The sequence below is a fragment of the Canis aureus genome, chromosome X (assembly GCF_053574225.1).
Source record: "Canis aureus isolate CA01 chromosome X, VMU_Caureus_v.1.0, whole genome shotgun sequence".
Lineage (NCBI taxonomy): Eukaryota > Metazoa > Chordata > Mammalia > Carnivora > Canidae > Canis > Canis aureus.
Genome location: NC_135649.1, coordinates 107284107 through 107300099, shown reverse-complemented (window position 1 = coordinate 107300099; position 15993 = coordinate 107284107). Strand labels below are relative to the sequence as shown.

Genomic DNA, 15993 nt, shown 5'->3' with positions numbered 1-15993 from the left:
ACCGGTGGGCGGCCCGTCCCGCAGCCTCCACGTCCGCTGAGAGGCCCCCTCCGAGCCGCCCGCAACTGACTGACTGCCCCGGGGCCGGACCTCGCGCCGACGCCGCTGCGCAAGCGCTCCTAGCGCGCCTCTGTCCCGGGGCGGCTCGCCCGGCGGGAACGCGAAGCTGCCAGCGGCTCGCACCTGCCTGACTGACAGGCAGACCCCGGGCTCGGGCCTCGTGCCGGAGCGCGCACGCGCCTCGCGCGCCTGCCGTCGGCCCCGGGGGCGGGACCGCGCGGCAGCGAGCAGGCGGGGGGCTTGTGGCGCGCGCGCCCCGCACCCGAGGGCTGCGGAGAGATATTTTGGGTGGCAGGAGGCCCCTCGTCATTTCCGCCGGGCAGCTTGTGGTGCCCGGGGCTTCACTCCCGCGCGCGAGGCGAGCGGGCAAGTTGGTTGCGGGCGTGCGGCGGCGGCTCCTTTTCTCAGCGCCTCGACCCTCGGCAGTGCAAGCCATGAACTGAAGCCCTGGAGGGACGGAGAGCCGAGCCGAGCGGCGGAGCAACAGCAGCACCCGCCACTGCGGGGACCGAGCAGAGAGTCCGCACCGAGCCGCGACCCCGGAGCGGTTCTCTCGCCGTCGCCGCTCCCGCCGCCGCTGTCCGCCGTTTGCTAACAGACACTGCAGCCGCGAGACCCGACACACAAAAGCCGTCTTCTCGCCACCCGCCCAACGAGGCAGCGGCCGGCGAGGGACCCCACCTGAGGGCGACTCGGGCTGCCGAGTTCGTTTTGTGTCTCATCTCTGTGCCCCGCGCGGCAGCGACCCCGCGCCCATGGCTCTGATCATGGAACCGGTGAGCAAATGGTCTCCGAGTCAAGTAGTGGACTGGATGAAAGGTAATGCCCGCTGTGCGGAGGGCGAGGCGAGGCGGTCCTGGGCGCGGGGTCCCGGCGCGCGACAGGGAAGGGCGCCTACCGCGGCCGAGCCCGCCATCGGGGCTTCTGCTGCCTGCTGGTGGTGCGCTGGGGGGACGGGGGGGCGGAGGTCCTCCGGGGCCGGCGGGGGCTCGGGATCCCGACCTCCTATTGTCTTCGGTGGTCGCTCCCCCGCTAGAGAGGGGCGCGGAGAGCGCTGGGGTTGCCGGCGCTACCGGGTACGGTTAGAAGGCGGGCCGCGGAATCCCGGTACGTCTCGCCTCCTCCTCGCTCCTCACGGCGCCCCTAGGCCGGGAGGACGTGGCGACCCTTGTCTCTCTGCTCGGGGAGGAGCCCCCCGGGACCTGCTCCTTTGCTCGTTCCTTCCCGGGCCCCTTTGTTCCTGGAAAACCTAACGCCCCCTCGGTGGCCGCTCCTGCCAGGTGCCTTTTGCGGCGGCAACTCTCCCTACAACTTTTAAGCCCATATAATGGGGTCAGGACGTGGCTGCCCGGGTTTGGACCCGGGGAACTCCCCCAGTTTGGGCTGAGGATGCTCGGCGGATGCGCTACTTTGGGGGAAAGGAAAACATCCTTCCCCTGGGACAGCATCCGCGCCGGTATCTGTGGGCTCCCTCCTGCGCAAATGCCCGCCCCCCTCCCCTCCCGACCCCCAAGTCCTTTGCCTCCTCCTCTTCACGCCAATTGACATTTTGGACCTCAAGGCTTTTTTTAGGTGCTCAACGCCAGGGGTAAGGTGATGCGCATTCAAGTGCCCCCTCATTTCTTCCATCTTGAAGGCTCGCCCCTTTTTTTCCCTGGCAATTTCTAACAACCACAGTTGTAGACACTCGCCCTCCTAGTCGCAAACGTGGGCTTTTTCTTTAGTCCCTGGGCTTTCCTGCCTCACTATCTCCCTCTGTTGTCTGAGTTAAGGGGCTTGTAGAAGACCCCCCGCCAACCCCCGCCCAGGACCGCTGCCTCCCCCCCCCAAACCACCAAGATTCCTAAGATTTGGGGAATGCCTACAGGGATGGATGGGATGAAATAAAGAATTCCTGGCCACACTTGGGAGATGTTAGAGCTTTGCTTCTGGTTCTTCCTAGGCACACACTCTAGGTAGATTAGTCAGGGGCCAGAGGCTTATCATTTGCGAAAATGCGCGTTGTGAAGCCGAGGGAGCCCTTCTGGGGGCTTGCTCAGCAGACTGACTTTCTAAGCTCCACGTACTTAAGAACGAAAGGTTGGGTGATTGGAAATGATTAAGACTGACTGAGAGAAACTCATTTTATTTCCTCCTTGTCTGGACCTTTTCGGCCTCTTGCTTATTCTTATGGATTTTTCTTCATGCATTTGCTTTCCTTTTATTCCCTTACTTGCCCCCTTTATTTTTCATTTAATTAGGTGTTTTTTCGTTTCCAGTATGTGAAAAGTGCTTCGTAACTGCAAAGAACAGTACACATGAGAGTGTATTGAATTAAGTAGAATTAATTATCAACTGCCCCCCTGTGTGCGGTGCATTGTGCTAAGGTGCCATGGGTGCCATGACTAAGATAAAGTCCTGCACTGGCTCATCTTTTCTGTTTCTTCTCTTCGTATTTGCTATTGAAAATACGCTTTCCTAGATTCCCACCAACCCCCAACCCCTTTGGATTGTCAGAGACAAACATCTGTCTTCTCAGTCATGGAAGAAAGAGCCAGGCTGTAAGCAAGAAGCAAGAATGCTTCATTAAAACCCTTTCTTTGAATTTGCTTAAAAGGTTACTTTGTTTTGAGTCTGTTACTGAAATACTAAACAGAAAGCTATCTTGGCTCCACGGAAGTCTGATTACCTTCAGAGACTACCTCTCACAAATTCCCATGATGCTTGAGTGAGTGATGCATACTCCATCTTCTTCACCTCCACCCTCCCAGTATAATCTTGCAGTTTCTTCTTTCCCAACAGTTTAGGTCCAATGAAGCAAGTAGAACATATGATGCACATATTCTGACACACGTTATTAAATTTCCAGTACAGTAGTCCTTTAAAAATCTCTCCAGCCCTTTAAAAATTTCTCCAACCTAAAATGCAGCATCTTTGAAGTTGGGCTAACGTTGTTAGCTGTGATTTTAAATGATTGTTATGTGTAAGTTGAGTAACTTATTTTCATACCTGTTGGTGATGAATTTTAGAGCTATTTGAAAAAAAAATCAAGCAAGTAGCCAAGATAGAATCTACGCATTTTTGTACACATTAGACTGGAAGAGAAAAACTGATATCATTATCTGTATATTTTAAGTCTCAAACTGCTTACTGCTGAAATTTTTATGATCTTCATATAAATTTAAGATAACAGAAAATAAGATTTTAAAGAATATTGGTTGAAATGAACATTTCCTCAACTTGTAATTACACTGCTACCTTAATTAATTTATCCTCCCTACCCCTTTCCCCAAATGAACTTTATAACTAAACACATGAAAAAAACCTTTTCATCCTTTCTTCAGATGCAGTTATTTTCAAAAGTCAACTAATTTAGGCTGTAGCTTTGGAATAGCCAAACTTTGGTGTTGTATAATGTATAGCGTTACAAAGGCAGTAACACAGAATGAACAAGACTTGAACAACTGCAACATTGTGGGAGTTCTTCAAAGCATGCTCCTAATGTGACAGTTTCATCATCTTTAACATTTAAAGCATATAGCATATGCTTTCAGCTAGTCACAATCATAAATAGTTATGACTCTATTTAGTAAGGTACATGCGTTATGCTCTTTCTAGGGTGTTTTTCTCCTCACTAAACAGAAAAGGAGACATTAAGCATATAAAAATGGCATGGCTATATGTTTATACTTCCAGACAATTTATGTAAGTGGTATAGAAACTCAGCAGAGAAGGAGATGAAGGGAAAAAATGAGCTGATGAGATTAAGCTTCGGTATCATGTATTCAAAATTATTTACGAAGGACCATTTGTGCATTGCACTTCATTTTGATCTTTTATATTAAAATATATTTGAGAGAGTCAAGTATTAAATTTATATATTAATTATTACTAAAGATATAAGGAAACACTTGCAATTTTTTGCTCACCCCCAACTCCACTATTTGTAAAATCCAATACCCACTGAGTTTTCGTCTAACAATAAAATACTGCTGTGACACAGTGTCAATGTTAGTTCCAGTAAATATATGAACTTCCCATGAGTCGGTAAAATAAACAGTTACATTCCAGATATCTTATAGTACATCAGGCTATTTGGAAATATAGAACTTCAAAATTAATTTTATAAAAATATTTTTTGAAAAAATCAAAGACTCCTCATTTAACATTTGAAACAACCCTTTTTTCAGTAGGAAATTACATGCAATCCTCTTGTAGTTTTGACAAAATTATAAAATGTAAGCCTTTTAAGAGTAAAAGCAAAGCCTTTATTAGAAAAGCTGTAGGTAGAAAAGTAGGCCAATAACAGTTTCTAATTTTTGCTCAGTGTATTACTTTAAAACACATCATATCTCAGCTCTTATCTATTCACTTGAAGGGCCTATACAATACTCTGTAACCTGCAGTTGTTTGCATTTACTTTTTGTTCACTGAAATACAGCAAAAGTGTCTGAACACTTCAGGCCCCTATTATTAGCTTCATTATTAATTTTTCTTGTCCATGTCACACCCAATAATTCTAGTTTTATTCTCACACTTTTTCCAACTTTGAAACTCCTTCAAATATCTATATGACTAAGATAAAGTTATTTTCTGTGAGCAACTCCCTTTATGACATTTTTTCTAGTGATCTTGAATCCCTTTCTTGATAAAATAAAAAGAATTATTGTTTTCAGAGTCAACCAACAGACGCTGCTCTGCTGGTCCTCTCTTATGGTCTCTGTGACTTAGCTCTTTCTACTCTTATAGGATGATACCTAAAATCTAAATTTTTAAGATATCCTTTTCTCAAACCATGCCACAATTAACTGTTCTGCCCTTTTCTGTTTGCTACAAACCATATTCTTTGAAAACCATCCACTGACTGACTTCTACATTCTGTCTTGATGACTCAGCCATCTTGATGATAGAAAATGAAATACATTATTTTAGGTGTAAAAAACAAAGATAAAACCATCACTTTGCATACAGCTATGCAAAAGAGTAAAATGCAGTGATGAAATAAGGTCTATTTATTACAAAAATTAAATGCTACAAAGGAGAATGTATCTGGTAAGATATTTTGACTGACAGGCACATTGTTCTCAAGTCGTCCCCCCCCACCATAGGACCTAGAGCTGAGGTTGAAATTTATTTTATTAAGATGAAGGAAAAAGTCAAGTTTTTCAGTTAATCTGTCTTGAGGTGGGGGGGAGAGGAATAATTTTCTGTCAGGAACTTGAAAAATATGCATTGTAAGAAAAAATATATTAAACTTATATGATCAAACTGGTCCTATAATTTTGAAAAATTGGGTTTTTTTTTCCTCAGTCATAGTATGACTAGATAGTCACCAACAATGACCTACTCTGGATTTGACATTTTTTGAAACTGAATACTTCACACAAAGAAAAAATTTGCCTTTTCTGTATGTAGAGTTTAGTTCACAAGAAATATCATTTTATTTATACTGCTATTAACATTTGCTCCTTAAGGTAACACTCATGATTTAGTGCAGATTAGGAAAAAATAATATGTTTATGTAGATATATTTTGGTGCTTAGAGATTATTTACTCAATACTTCTATATAGAAGGGGTTTTAATGGATTGTTTTAAATAAATTATTCTCTGCTTTGGGGAAATTAGCCTCTGTAAGGGATGGCAGTGACATTGACACACCTAAGCCAAAACAGAGACAGCTGCCAAATAGAACATTTGCTAAATTTTAAAAATGTTTGTAGTATGTATACAAGCACCAGTGGAAATACAAGATGATGCTTTTAATAAGTCAGGAAGGAATCCATGAAAAAGGTGGGGTTTTAGCAACTTTTTATACAATTTGTTTAACTAAGGCATATTCTAGATGGATGTAGTTTAAAGGCACCACAAGAGACTTTGGAGTTGAGATGGGGTGATTAACCAGAAGGGTTGTGTCTAGGTTTGTCTGGTTGAAGGAGAGAGGTGGGCAGCAGAGGGAAAGCAAGGGAGGAGCCATGAGTAGGTGGCACAAAAGTACAAGAACAAATCTGCATTTCACAAAGACAATAAAACTCTCATCATGTCCTGAGTTTAAATAAATACCACATTATAAAACTTTGGTTGCCAAAAATAAGCCCACAAAGAATGTGTATTGAATTAGTACAGCTGTTTCAAATCTGTTTCTCAGGAATAATTTGGAAATAATGTTAAAGTGAGTTATTTTGAAGATTAATTACATCATTAACATTGTGTCGTTGGATATTTAGAATTTTACACATCCAAATTGTTATATGAAGAATGAAGATAGGCTTTTAAATATTGATATTGTTCTTAAAGCAATGATAAAGTATCATTTTTATGTATAGCAGAATGATCTCAGATTAGGACTTAAATTTGTTCTTAATGACTTTTAGCTTTCTATGTGACTTCCCTACAGCACCTCAACACATAAGGTTTATTGTGAAAAATGAAGGATTAGTTTCTTTAAAGAGTACTAGAAGGATGGATCATCTGTACTAATTTAAGAGAAGGAAGGGAGAGTAAATAACTTGAAAAAATGTAGCTTAAGCTTTTTATCTTTTAAGATTTTGTCATAGTTTAGTGTCTGGCTAAAGAAAAGCAAATGTAGTCTTCACTACAGGATCATTGTGTTGAATAACATTCAGTGAGTGAATTCACAGTTTTCATGCATAGCATAGGCTTGTGTTCCCCAAAATGGAACATTTCTGTGGTTGTGGGAGCTAAATGATCAAAAGAAGACAAAGAGTTGATTTTTGCTAAGCATTGTAAAACATTGTTTTTGTATTAAATATAGATATTAAATTCATGGTGTAGAAAGCAAAATTGGCATGATTTTAAAGATGAGACTAGAGGTTTAACAGGAATGTTAGGCTTCCAGCAAGCTGTTTCAAGCTGCATTTCCCAGACCTTCCAGGGTTATGAGTAAACTTCATTCAGCAATTATGGATACATATATCAGTGGAAAAATTTGAGAAGTGCTGGTTTGGGTTTAGAAGAGGTAAAGTTAGTGTATTTCCTCCTTTTCTCCTATTACAAGGAACAAAATATTATCTTTTCAGTCAAGGTCATGATAATTATAGCATATTACGTTTTTGTTCGTTGATTTGTTTTCTTGATCCATAATCCTATAGTCAGGATAAACTTCTTGGGAATGTTTCTCATCTGATCCTATCCTCTCACTTCTCACTTCCATCAGCTTAAAAAGTTCAGTGGCTTTTCATTGTTTTTAGGATAAGAATCAAAGTCCTTAATATGGCACATAAGACCATTGAAGGTTTGGCTTTTGCCTTTGAAGTAAGCCTTGTTCCTAGCACTAGTTACACTGACCTTTCGATCTTGTTTGCCTACTACTGGGCCTTTGCACTTAATACAGGTTTTCTTGCCTCTTTTCTTCACCCAATTAAGTCCTACTCATCCATCCAATCTCAAGCCTTCCCTTCTATGCCTCAGAATAGCCTTTTCCATTCCCCAAGTCACATCAAATCCTCGGTTATGTGCTCTCTTGGTACCATTTACATCTTTGTCCCATATGCCAATTTTATTTTTACATTAATTTCTATGGTTATTTGTTGAGGGCAGGGACCTCATCTTATTTGCATTAACAATGCATAAGAAAGTATCTGATGAAGAGTAGGCATTCAGAAAATATTTGTTGAAGGAAGGGATACATAAATATTCACAAATTACTGGTCTGTCAGCAAATCTGCTTTCCTAAATGACAAAGCATGTAAAGTCTCTTATAATGCTCTAGTGGATAATTCAATGCCAAGTTGTATATTGTGTGCCAGAATACAGTAGAAGTGGGGTTGCTTTAATTCATAGTTCTGTTGCTCTAGTCAATTCAGTGACCTAAATCATGGTTTAGATTCCTTTCGTTAAGAAATGTTAATATTTTCAATGAATCTACAATACTTCTGTGTTTAAGCTATAAATACTATTTGCTGATGTCACTTAATAGGCCAACACAATAGGCAAACATTACTTAAAAATTAAAACATACCCTTGAAGAATTTATTTTTTCATACAAATTTTCTAATTGTTTCTTCATTCCAGTGTTTTTAAAAGAACTCTGTTTTGGAATTGATAGTAGAGTGAAACTGATAAAATGCCTTAGGTTTCTCCTCTTATAAAAGAAAAAAAAAAACTCATGTAAGAAGTTAAAATGTATTTTTCTGTTGAGAGTAGAAAATACCCTTAGTTAATTTGGATGATAAAATGGAAAAATAGCGTTTTTATTTAATAAGAACCATTATCTTGGGATCCCTGGGTGGCGCAGCAGTTTGGCGCCTGCCTTTGGCCCAGGGCGCGATCCTGGAGACCTGGGATCGAATCCCACGTCGGGCTCCCGGTGCATGGAGCCTGCTTCTCCCTCTGCCTGTGTCTCTGCCTCTCTCTCTCTCTCTCTCTCTCTGTGTGTGACTATCATAAATAAATAAAAAATTAAGAAAAGAACCATTATCTTTATTATAATTAATGTTGAATTTATATTTTATTAATAGGAATAAAGCTAAGATATCTAAAAATGTCTCTTAAATCAGCATTTCTTATATAATTTTCCATCCCTTCTGATTTTGAAAAATGAATTTTAATTTTTTAAAGTAAATATAAATTTGAGCTTATTTTTGAAGGGTACTTATTAAGAACCTACATAGGGACTTATTGTAAAGTGTAACTTATTGAATATATGTGCCTCATATGGATTTCTTTGTTAATTACATGCTACTGGAAAATCAAGTAGCAAGTAATAGGAGATTTTTCTAATAAAGCAAGTCCCTCCTCACAAATTTATAATGGTTACAGTATAAATCAAAATAAGCAAAATTTTTAAGACTTTAATTTAGCTTTCTGCAGATGTTAACTTTTAATAAAACAGTCTTAACCTCAGACCTTAACCTAAGACCTTCAGTCTTAACCTTTCAAGCTAGTACTATAAAACAATGTGTTGTAATTGTGCCCTGATTACAAATAACTACTCGATATGATAGAAGTTTTTAGACTTTAAAGATGTATTTAATTTCTTATTTGATTTCAATTTAAATCACAATCATTCTAATAAAAATTTTCATTAACTTAATCTTACTCTTGGAATTTCAGGAATGAAAGGGTTATGGGTATTTGCATAGATTTATTGAATCTTAAATTTTACTAAGCACAGTACCTGCTATTTTAGTTTTCTGTGTTCATCTGTTGAATACTTTATCACAAAGTATTCACAAAGTAAAAGTGTTTTAAAAACCAAGATTGAAAAAAAATAAAATAAAAGCCAAGATTTCTTAAATAAACCAAAATTCACAATGGCATTAATGTATTATAATTTGCCAAGATGAAAACGCCATTATATCCATTACTGAGTATCCAAAGAAAACAAAAATACTTATTTGAAAAGTTATGTGCCACTATGTTTATTGCAGCATTATTTACAATAGCCAAGATATGGAAGTAATCTATGTGTTCATCAACAGATAAATGCATAAAGAAGTTATGATACACACAGACACACACACAGGAGTATTACTCAGCTATAAAAAAGAATGAGATTTTACCATTTATGATAACATGAATGGACCTAGAAAATACTGTGTTAAGTGAAATAAGTCAGAGAAAGACAAATATATGATTTCACTTACATGTGGAATCTGGAAAACAAAAAAGCAAACAAAAATACACAGACTCAGAAATACAGAGAACAAACCATGGAGATGAAAAGTACAGCATAAGCTATGAAGTCAATAATATTGTAATAATATTTTATGGTGATGGATAGTGACTACAATTATAGTGGTGATCATTGTATAATGTATAGAATCATTGAATCATTATGTTGTACACCTGAAACTATTAAAAGATGTCATTTATACTTCAATAAAAATGTTTTAAAAATTACATAATTAGTATTAAGTATTACACACTTATCTCTCTCTTTTTTTAGAGAGGGGAGAGAGAGAGAGAGAGAAGGAGAAGAGGGAGAGAGAATCTTAAGCAGGCTCCTCACCGAGTACAGACCCCAACACAGGGCTCATCTCAAGACCCTGAGCTCATGACGTGAGCTGATATCAAGAGTCAGGCACTTAACCAGCTGAGCCACCCAGGCATCCCAACACACTTATCTCTTTTATATTTTCTTGACATTAATGTTCATGTAAATTAGTCTGATTAAGTAGATTGGAAAGCATTGTGATAAGGTAATAATAATAAGACACCACATTGTTAGTTGCTCTTTAATTTTGCCCAATATCCCTTTTGTTTGTTTGTTTGGATTTTTTATTTTGTTTTAGCTACATCTGCTATTTTTAAAATGGGCTTGCAACATGTTTTTCTTAAATAATATCTACAACAAATCAATGGAGGGCTGGCTTTGATCCTGGATTTTACTTTTTTCAACTTGCTTACGAAAGATCATAAAGGAATCTATTTTCTAGCAAACTGTTAGACTTACAATGTGACTAACCAATAAAATATTGGCCTTAAGTAAGTATGCTAAATGATTAATTTCAACATTAGCTGAATTCTTATTATAATTTTGCTATGTTGGGATGCCTGGGTGGCTCAGCAGTTGAGTGTCTGCCTTTGGCTCAGGGCATGATCCTGGGGTCCCGGGATCGAGTCCCACATCGGGCTCCCTGCATGGAGTCTACTTCTTCCTCTGCCTGTGTCTCTGCCTCTGTGTGTGTGTCTTATTAATAAATAAATACATAATCTTTAAAAAATAATTTTGGTATGTTTCACATATATATACATGGGAGTTTATTTCATATCTTTTTGTCCCCAACCATCCATATTTTCAAAATGTTTGACACTCCTGGGGATTTGTGATTTTTTTTTTCCTGGCCGAGCAGAAAATTCATATTTTAATTTCATGTAATTCATTTATAAGCTTTCAAAACAAACCACTGAGCTGTTAAAAATATATAAAAGAGAAAGGTTATAGAGGTTTTTTTTGTTAATGGAGCTTAAAATAGACGTAGTCTCGTTGCTGGTTTTTCTAACCACTTGCCAGAACCTACAGGATTTTGAGTTCAATGTGATAAAGAACCAATGTGCATGGAAGGGCTTAGCTGCTTCTTCCTGATTTCCCTCCATAGTAGTGCCATGGTGAGTCTGGTGGCAGTCTCTGTTGACATCATTATTGCATTAAATCAGTAGCAGAGGTTTTCTAATCTAAAAGACTGTTCCTGGGCATCCCGGGTGGCTCAGCGGTTTAGCGCTGCCTTCAGCCTAGGGCCTGATCCTGGAGACTGGGGATCGAGTCCCACGTCGGGCTCCCTGCGTGGAGCCTGCTTCTCCCTCTGTCTGTGTCTCTGCCTCTCTCTCTCTCTCTCTCTCTCTCTGTGTATCTCATGGATAAATAAATAAAATCTTTTAAAAAAATAAAAAAAATAAAAGACTGTTCCTTTGCCTTCTAGCTATCAGATCTGAGGCTTTCAGTTTGATGTTCCATTGTCACAGAGAGAAGTTCGCTCTATGAAATATTTGGGAGTAGATAATTTTTCTTTCTAGTCTGTCTCTAAATATAATACTTTAAGTATATTTATGGTAAAAACATGTTAATTCAGATCTCGTTTATTTGGGATTTGTGATAATTACAGTAGGTTCTTATTGAAGTTTATTCCTAATATGTGAAGGAAGGGTTTGCTGATTGATCTAATAACACAAACAAGGTTGAAAAGAAATTGTTTGACCCAGAAGGAGATGATGTTTTCAAGTACTGTACTCTGCCAGGAGCCATTTCCATACTGGAAATATGCTAGCTAGAAGTGAGTTGTATTTTAAGTTAGAATTTCTGCATACTTGGAATCATGATTTTTTAGTTTTTCGGAATATTTTTGTAAACATTCTATGATACAGCTTGGTTCTTCCCTTAATTTGCCAAAATGAGGAAGGTCTCATGTACTTCACATCTATTATTAGCAGTAATGCTTAAAATAAGATAAAAAACTGTTATTGACACCCTTTTACAGGTAAAGTGCAGAGAAATTAAATAGTTCAACAGTGATTGTACAGCTGTTTAGTGATGGAATTAGGTTGGACCTCAACATTTTTTTCCCTGTTGAATTGGGTTTACACTTCAGTAGGTGAAGGACGCAATTCAGGTTTGTACATAATTATCTTCAGACTTGACTTTTTAAGTTTTTAAAATTCCAGTTAGTTAACATATAGTGTAATATTAGTCTCGTGTACAATATAGTGATTCAACACTTTCATATCACACTTGACTTCTAAAACATTTACTAAATTCTCTACCCTGTAAAAATTGGCACCATATAGGGTATATACTAAAGAGCACTTTGGAATCAGATGCCCAGGTTACTTATATCCAGACTCTTATTACTTCCTAGATGTGTGATTTTTAAGTAACTTGCCAGATTTATTCATTTTTGTAAAATAGGGGTGATACTATTACCTACCTCATAGGTTTGTGGTATACTTAAAACAATGCCTGGTACATAATATGTACATGGTAAATGCCATTTTTTCTAAATTAAGGAAACGATTGCATTCTTTGGCAATCTTCAGAGACACAACTACGAATAGACAATATTTATCGAGTATTTAGTACATAGCATGTACTGTGCTAGGTGCTTTCTCTGCATTATCTTATGCCTATCCTAGCCCTGAAATGTTGGAATTATCACTGTTTTACAAATGAAGAAACTTTTGCTTAGAAACATTGAATGACTTATTCTGTATACCCAAATACTCATTTAGCGGGTATTCAATGAATATTTTAAAGAATTAATAAATCATAAGTAGAAGAAGAATTTGAACAGATTACTAATTGGTTCCAAAATGTAATATTTCCACCTTGCCATTCTACCAGAGGTAGATGTGAAATGAGAGGAATCCTGGGAATACTTTCAAAGATGTGGATGTCCAGTCTACCAGACCTAAATTCTGTAGTGCATAGCAAGGTGGACTGTGGTTCTTGGGTCCTTTTGGCCTCTAGTGTGTGTGTGTGTGTGTGTGTGTGTGTGTGTGTGTGTTGAGGTGTTTCCGCTCAGAATAGTACTTTAGCCAGTGACAAAGATGCCACATATAATTATAGTCTTGGTGACATTTTCCTGTTTTGGTGACATTTTCCTGTTTTGACGTGAACCTCAGGAGTTTGATTCTTACCTCTGCTGAGTCTAGACCTAAACAAAAGATTTACTTGAGTCCACTGCTACTACCAACCCAGTGCTAGATGTTTTGTTCTAAAAGGATTGTTAATGTAAAAATACAAGTTGCCTGATAATAGATGTTCATAAATGCTTTACATTTTACTAAAAATAATGGCTTCTGTTATATTCCTTTGTTCAACTTTACTTAGTGGTAGTTAGCGTTGCTGCCTGCCTTTCACTAGTGCTTCTTTGAACAGCAGACTTTATTCAGTGCATGCCTATAGCTTTGAAACCCTTACCTACTAGATGGTAATTATTCCCCCAAAATTGTTTTGTTTTGGCAACTCCTTTATCATAGACCAAATTGTGATATGATGTAGTATAACAGTAGAGTGAATTACAAAACAAATTTAAGTGTTAAAGAAAATTTAATCATAATCAGTCAAAAACTATTGTGAAGTCAATGCAAAATATGGAGTGGTCAAGTTGAGCTACAGATGTTTGATCAATTGAGTGTAAAGTGATGATAGGTAAAATTTTATCTGCATTATATTTTAAATTGATACACATGCTTTTGCTTATATACATAAAATATATATTCTAGCAAGTCTTTAGGAACTTACTTAAAAGCTGGATTTGTTCAGAGTAACACAAAAATGATATTTATTTCTCTTTGTTTTGCTTTAATGCAATTGAAGTGAATTTTCTTTAGATTGGAAGTTTTAAAATAAGGGAAAACGACTTACATTGTTCTTTACTTGTGGAAAGAATGATTTGAAGTGTCTCACTATTTATGAAAGTTATTATAATACCCAGGACAATAGGCAAAAACAAAAACAAAAATGTGGTAATTACCAGCTATTTTGAAGTAGCCTTAGCATTTTTGTCCACTTGATTATATGAAGTACTTTTCCTCTTCCAAAGTACTCATTATCTTTTAAAATCCATATAAATTAAAATTAATTTTGTTTGGGGATATTTTTGAGAATTTTATCACTTTCCTTGAAATAATTCTCAACATCCTGTGTTAATAAGCAGTCTGGTAGAGATAGACTTTTAAATATGGTAACACCATGAATCGCCATCTGCATTAATTTTAAGATGTGTCTAATTTGATGTTTAAAGGAAATGGTTTCTAATTTTGGGATTTTTTTCACGTGAGGCTGCTTTGTCACTTTATTCTTATATTTTTGACCAATACACACAGAAAGTAAATACATCAGAAAAATACCTACAGATCTAGTAACATTTTTCTCCTAGTGACACACCAGTAATGAGATCACAAAAAAATTAAGGCTGGTATGTATTTATGAAAAGTAAGGACTTAAAAATATACACATCACATATACCCACCCCCTATTACATGATTATCACACCCAAATTTATTTCTTTATAACACCAAATATCTAGTGGTTCAAATTTCTAGTTTCATAAGTGTGATAAACATTTCTACAGTTTTTTTTCTTAAATCAGGATCCAAATAAAGTTCACACATTGTAATCTACCTTACTCTTTTTTCCCTACATCATTTCTTTAGGATCCAAAACCCTCTGTATCTACCTTATATAATGTCTCCTGAAATAAAGTTCATAGGTAATATAGCCTACCTACTAATATAATTTTTAAAAATTTTAAAATTCACTGTAATGACCATATTGTAATAAAAAAGAAAAATAATTTGTAAAAATAAAATAGGTTTTTATTTCTATTTTATTTTTAAAAATGATTTTATTTATTTATTTGAGAGAAAGAGAGGGGAGCAGCAGGGAGAGGGAGAGAAGGCTCCCCACAGGGCAGGGATCACGGCCCTCGCTGAAGGCAGGTGCTTAACTGACTGAGCCACACAGGTGCCCTAAAATAGGATTTTTATGTGTAGGTACTCAATATGACTATACCAGGATAAACTAATTGATATTTTTTCCTGCTTATAAAGAGCATATTTGGATTTAAGAGAATCAATAAGTTCAGAAGTCATTCCATAGAAGTACAAGAAAATGAAAGAGCAGATGAAATGAAAGACACTGGAATAAAAATGAGTATTAGGGGAAGTAGTACAAGTGAGGCTCATTTGATATGTCATCCTAATGATTCCTATTGAGTATTTTAAAGTCATGTGGGAAGGAAACACAGCTTTTCAGAGAAATAGGAGACTCTAGGAATAGGGACAGAATATTTAAGATGAGCCTGGAGCATCTTGTATTGCCAAAAAATAAGGAAGTGCTAAAAAAAAAACACACACACACAATGATTAGAGCATGTCAAAGACTTGGGAGCCATTCTGAAAGAGTTCTCAATGGCTAAAACCGCAACAATTTGAGGAACAAAAGTAGTATTGGATTATAACTCAATACGTAAATATCCATGAATCCATACTGATGTAAATAAACATCTGAATAAATAAAGAAATGAGGGGAGAAAAGAAAAATCTACAGAGAATTCTAAATAATTTATATAAATGATCCTCTCTCAAAAAGGTGGCATGTAATTCCCCACCCCTTGATTGTGGGCTGCACCTGGTGACTCGTTTCCAAAGAGTAGAGTGTGGGAAGGGGAAACATAACTTTACGGTGGAGAAACCTAGCAAACCCTGTGTTGGCCAGATGATCAGGGTTTGCATCATCAGTGATAAGTCATGCTGATGATAGGATGTATCCTTAATATGATAGGTTGAAAACGTCACTTCACCCATGTAGTTCTTACTCTCCCAAACCTATAAACCCCGTCTAACTATGAGATAAACATTAGACACAAATTAAGGACATTTTACAAAATACCTAACCAGTACTCCTCAGAATTGTTAAGGTCATCAAAAAAAACAAGGGAAATGCGAAAAACAGACTAGAAGAGGCTAAGCAGACATGATGATTGTTCGTATTA

The 15993-nt window shown here is 37.9% G+C and overlaps 1 protein-coding gene across 5 annotated transcripts in view; it reads left to right on the top strand.

Moving 5' to 3' along the window:
- Positions 1–272: 272 nt before the first annotated feature.
- Positions 273–15993, top strand: part of CNKSR2 (connector enhancer of kinase suppressor of Ras 2) — a 275826-nt gene continuing 260105 nt past the window's right edge. For 2 of the 5 annotated variants that reach the window (XM_077889011.1, XM_077889014.1), the window contains exon 1: positions 273–879. In XM_077889011.1, the coding sequence (XP_077745137.1) occupies positions 816–879 (64 nt within the window). In that variant the 5' untranslated portion in view covers positions 273–815. The remainder of the gene's footprint in view (positions 880–15993) is intronic. The other 3 variants (XM_077889013.1, XM_077889010.1, XM_077889012.1) reach the window with 2 other exon arrangements.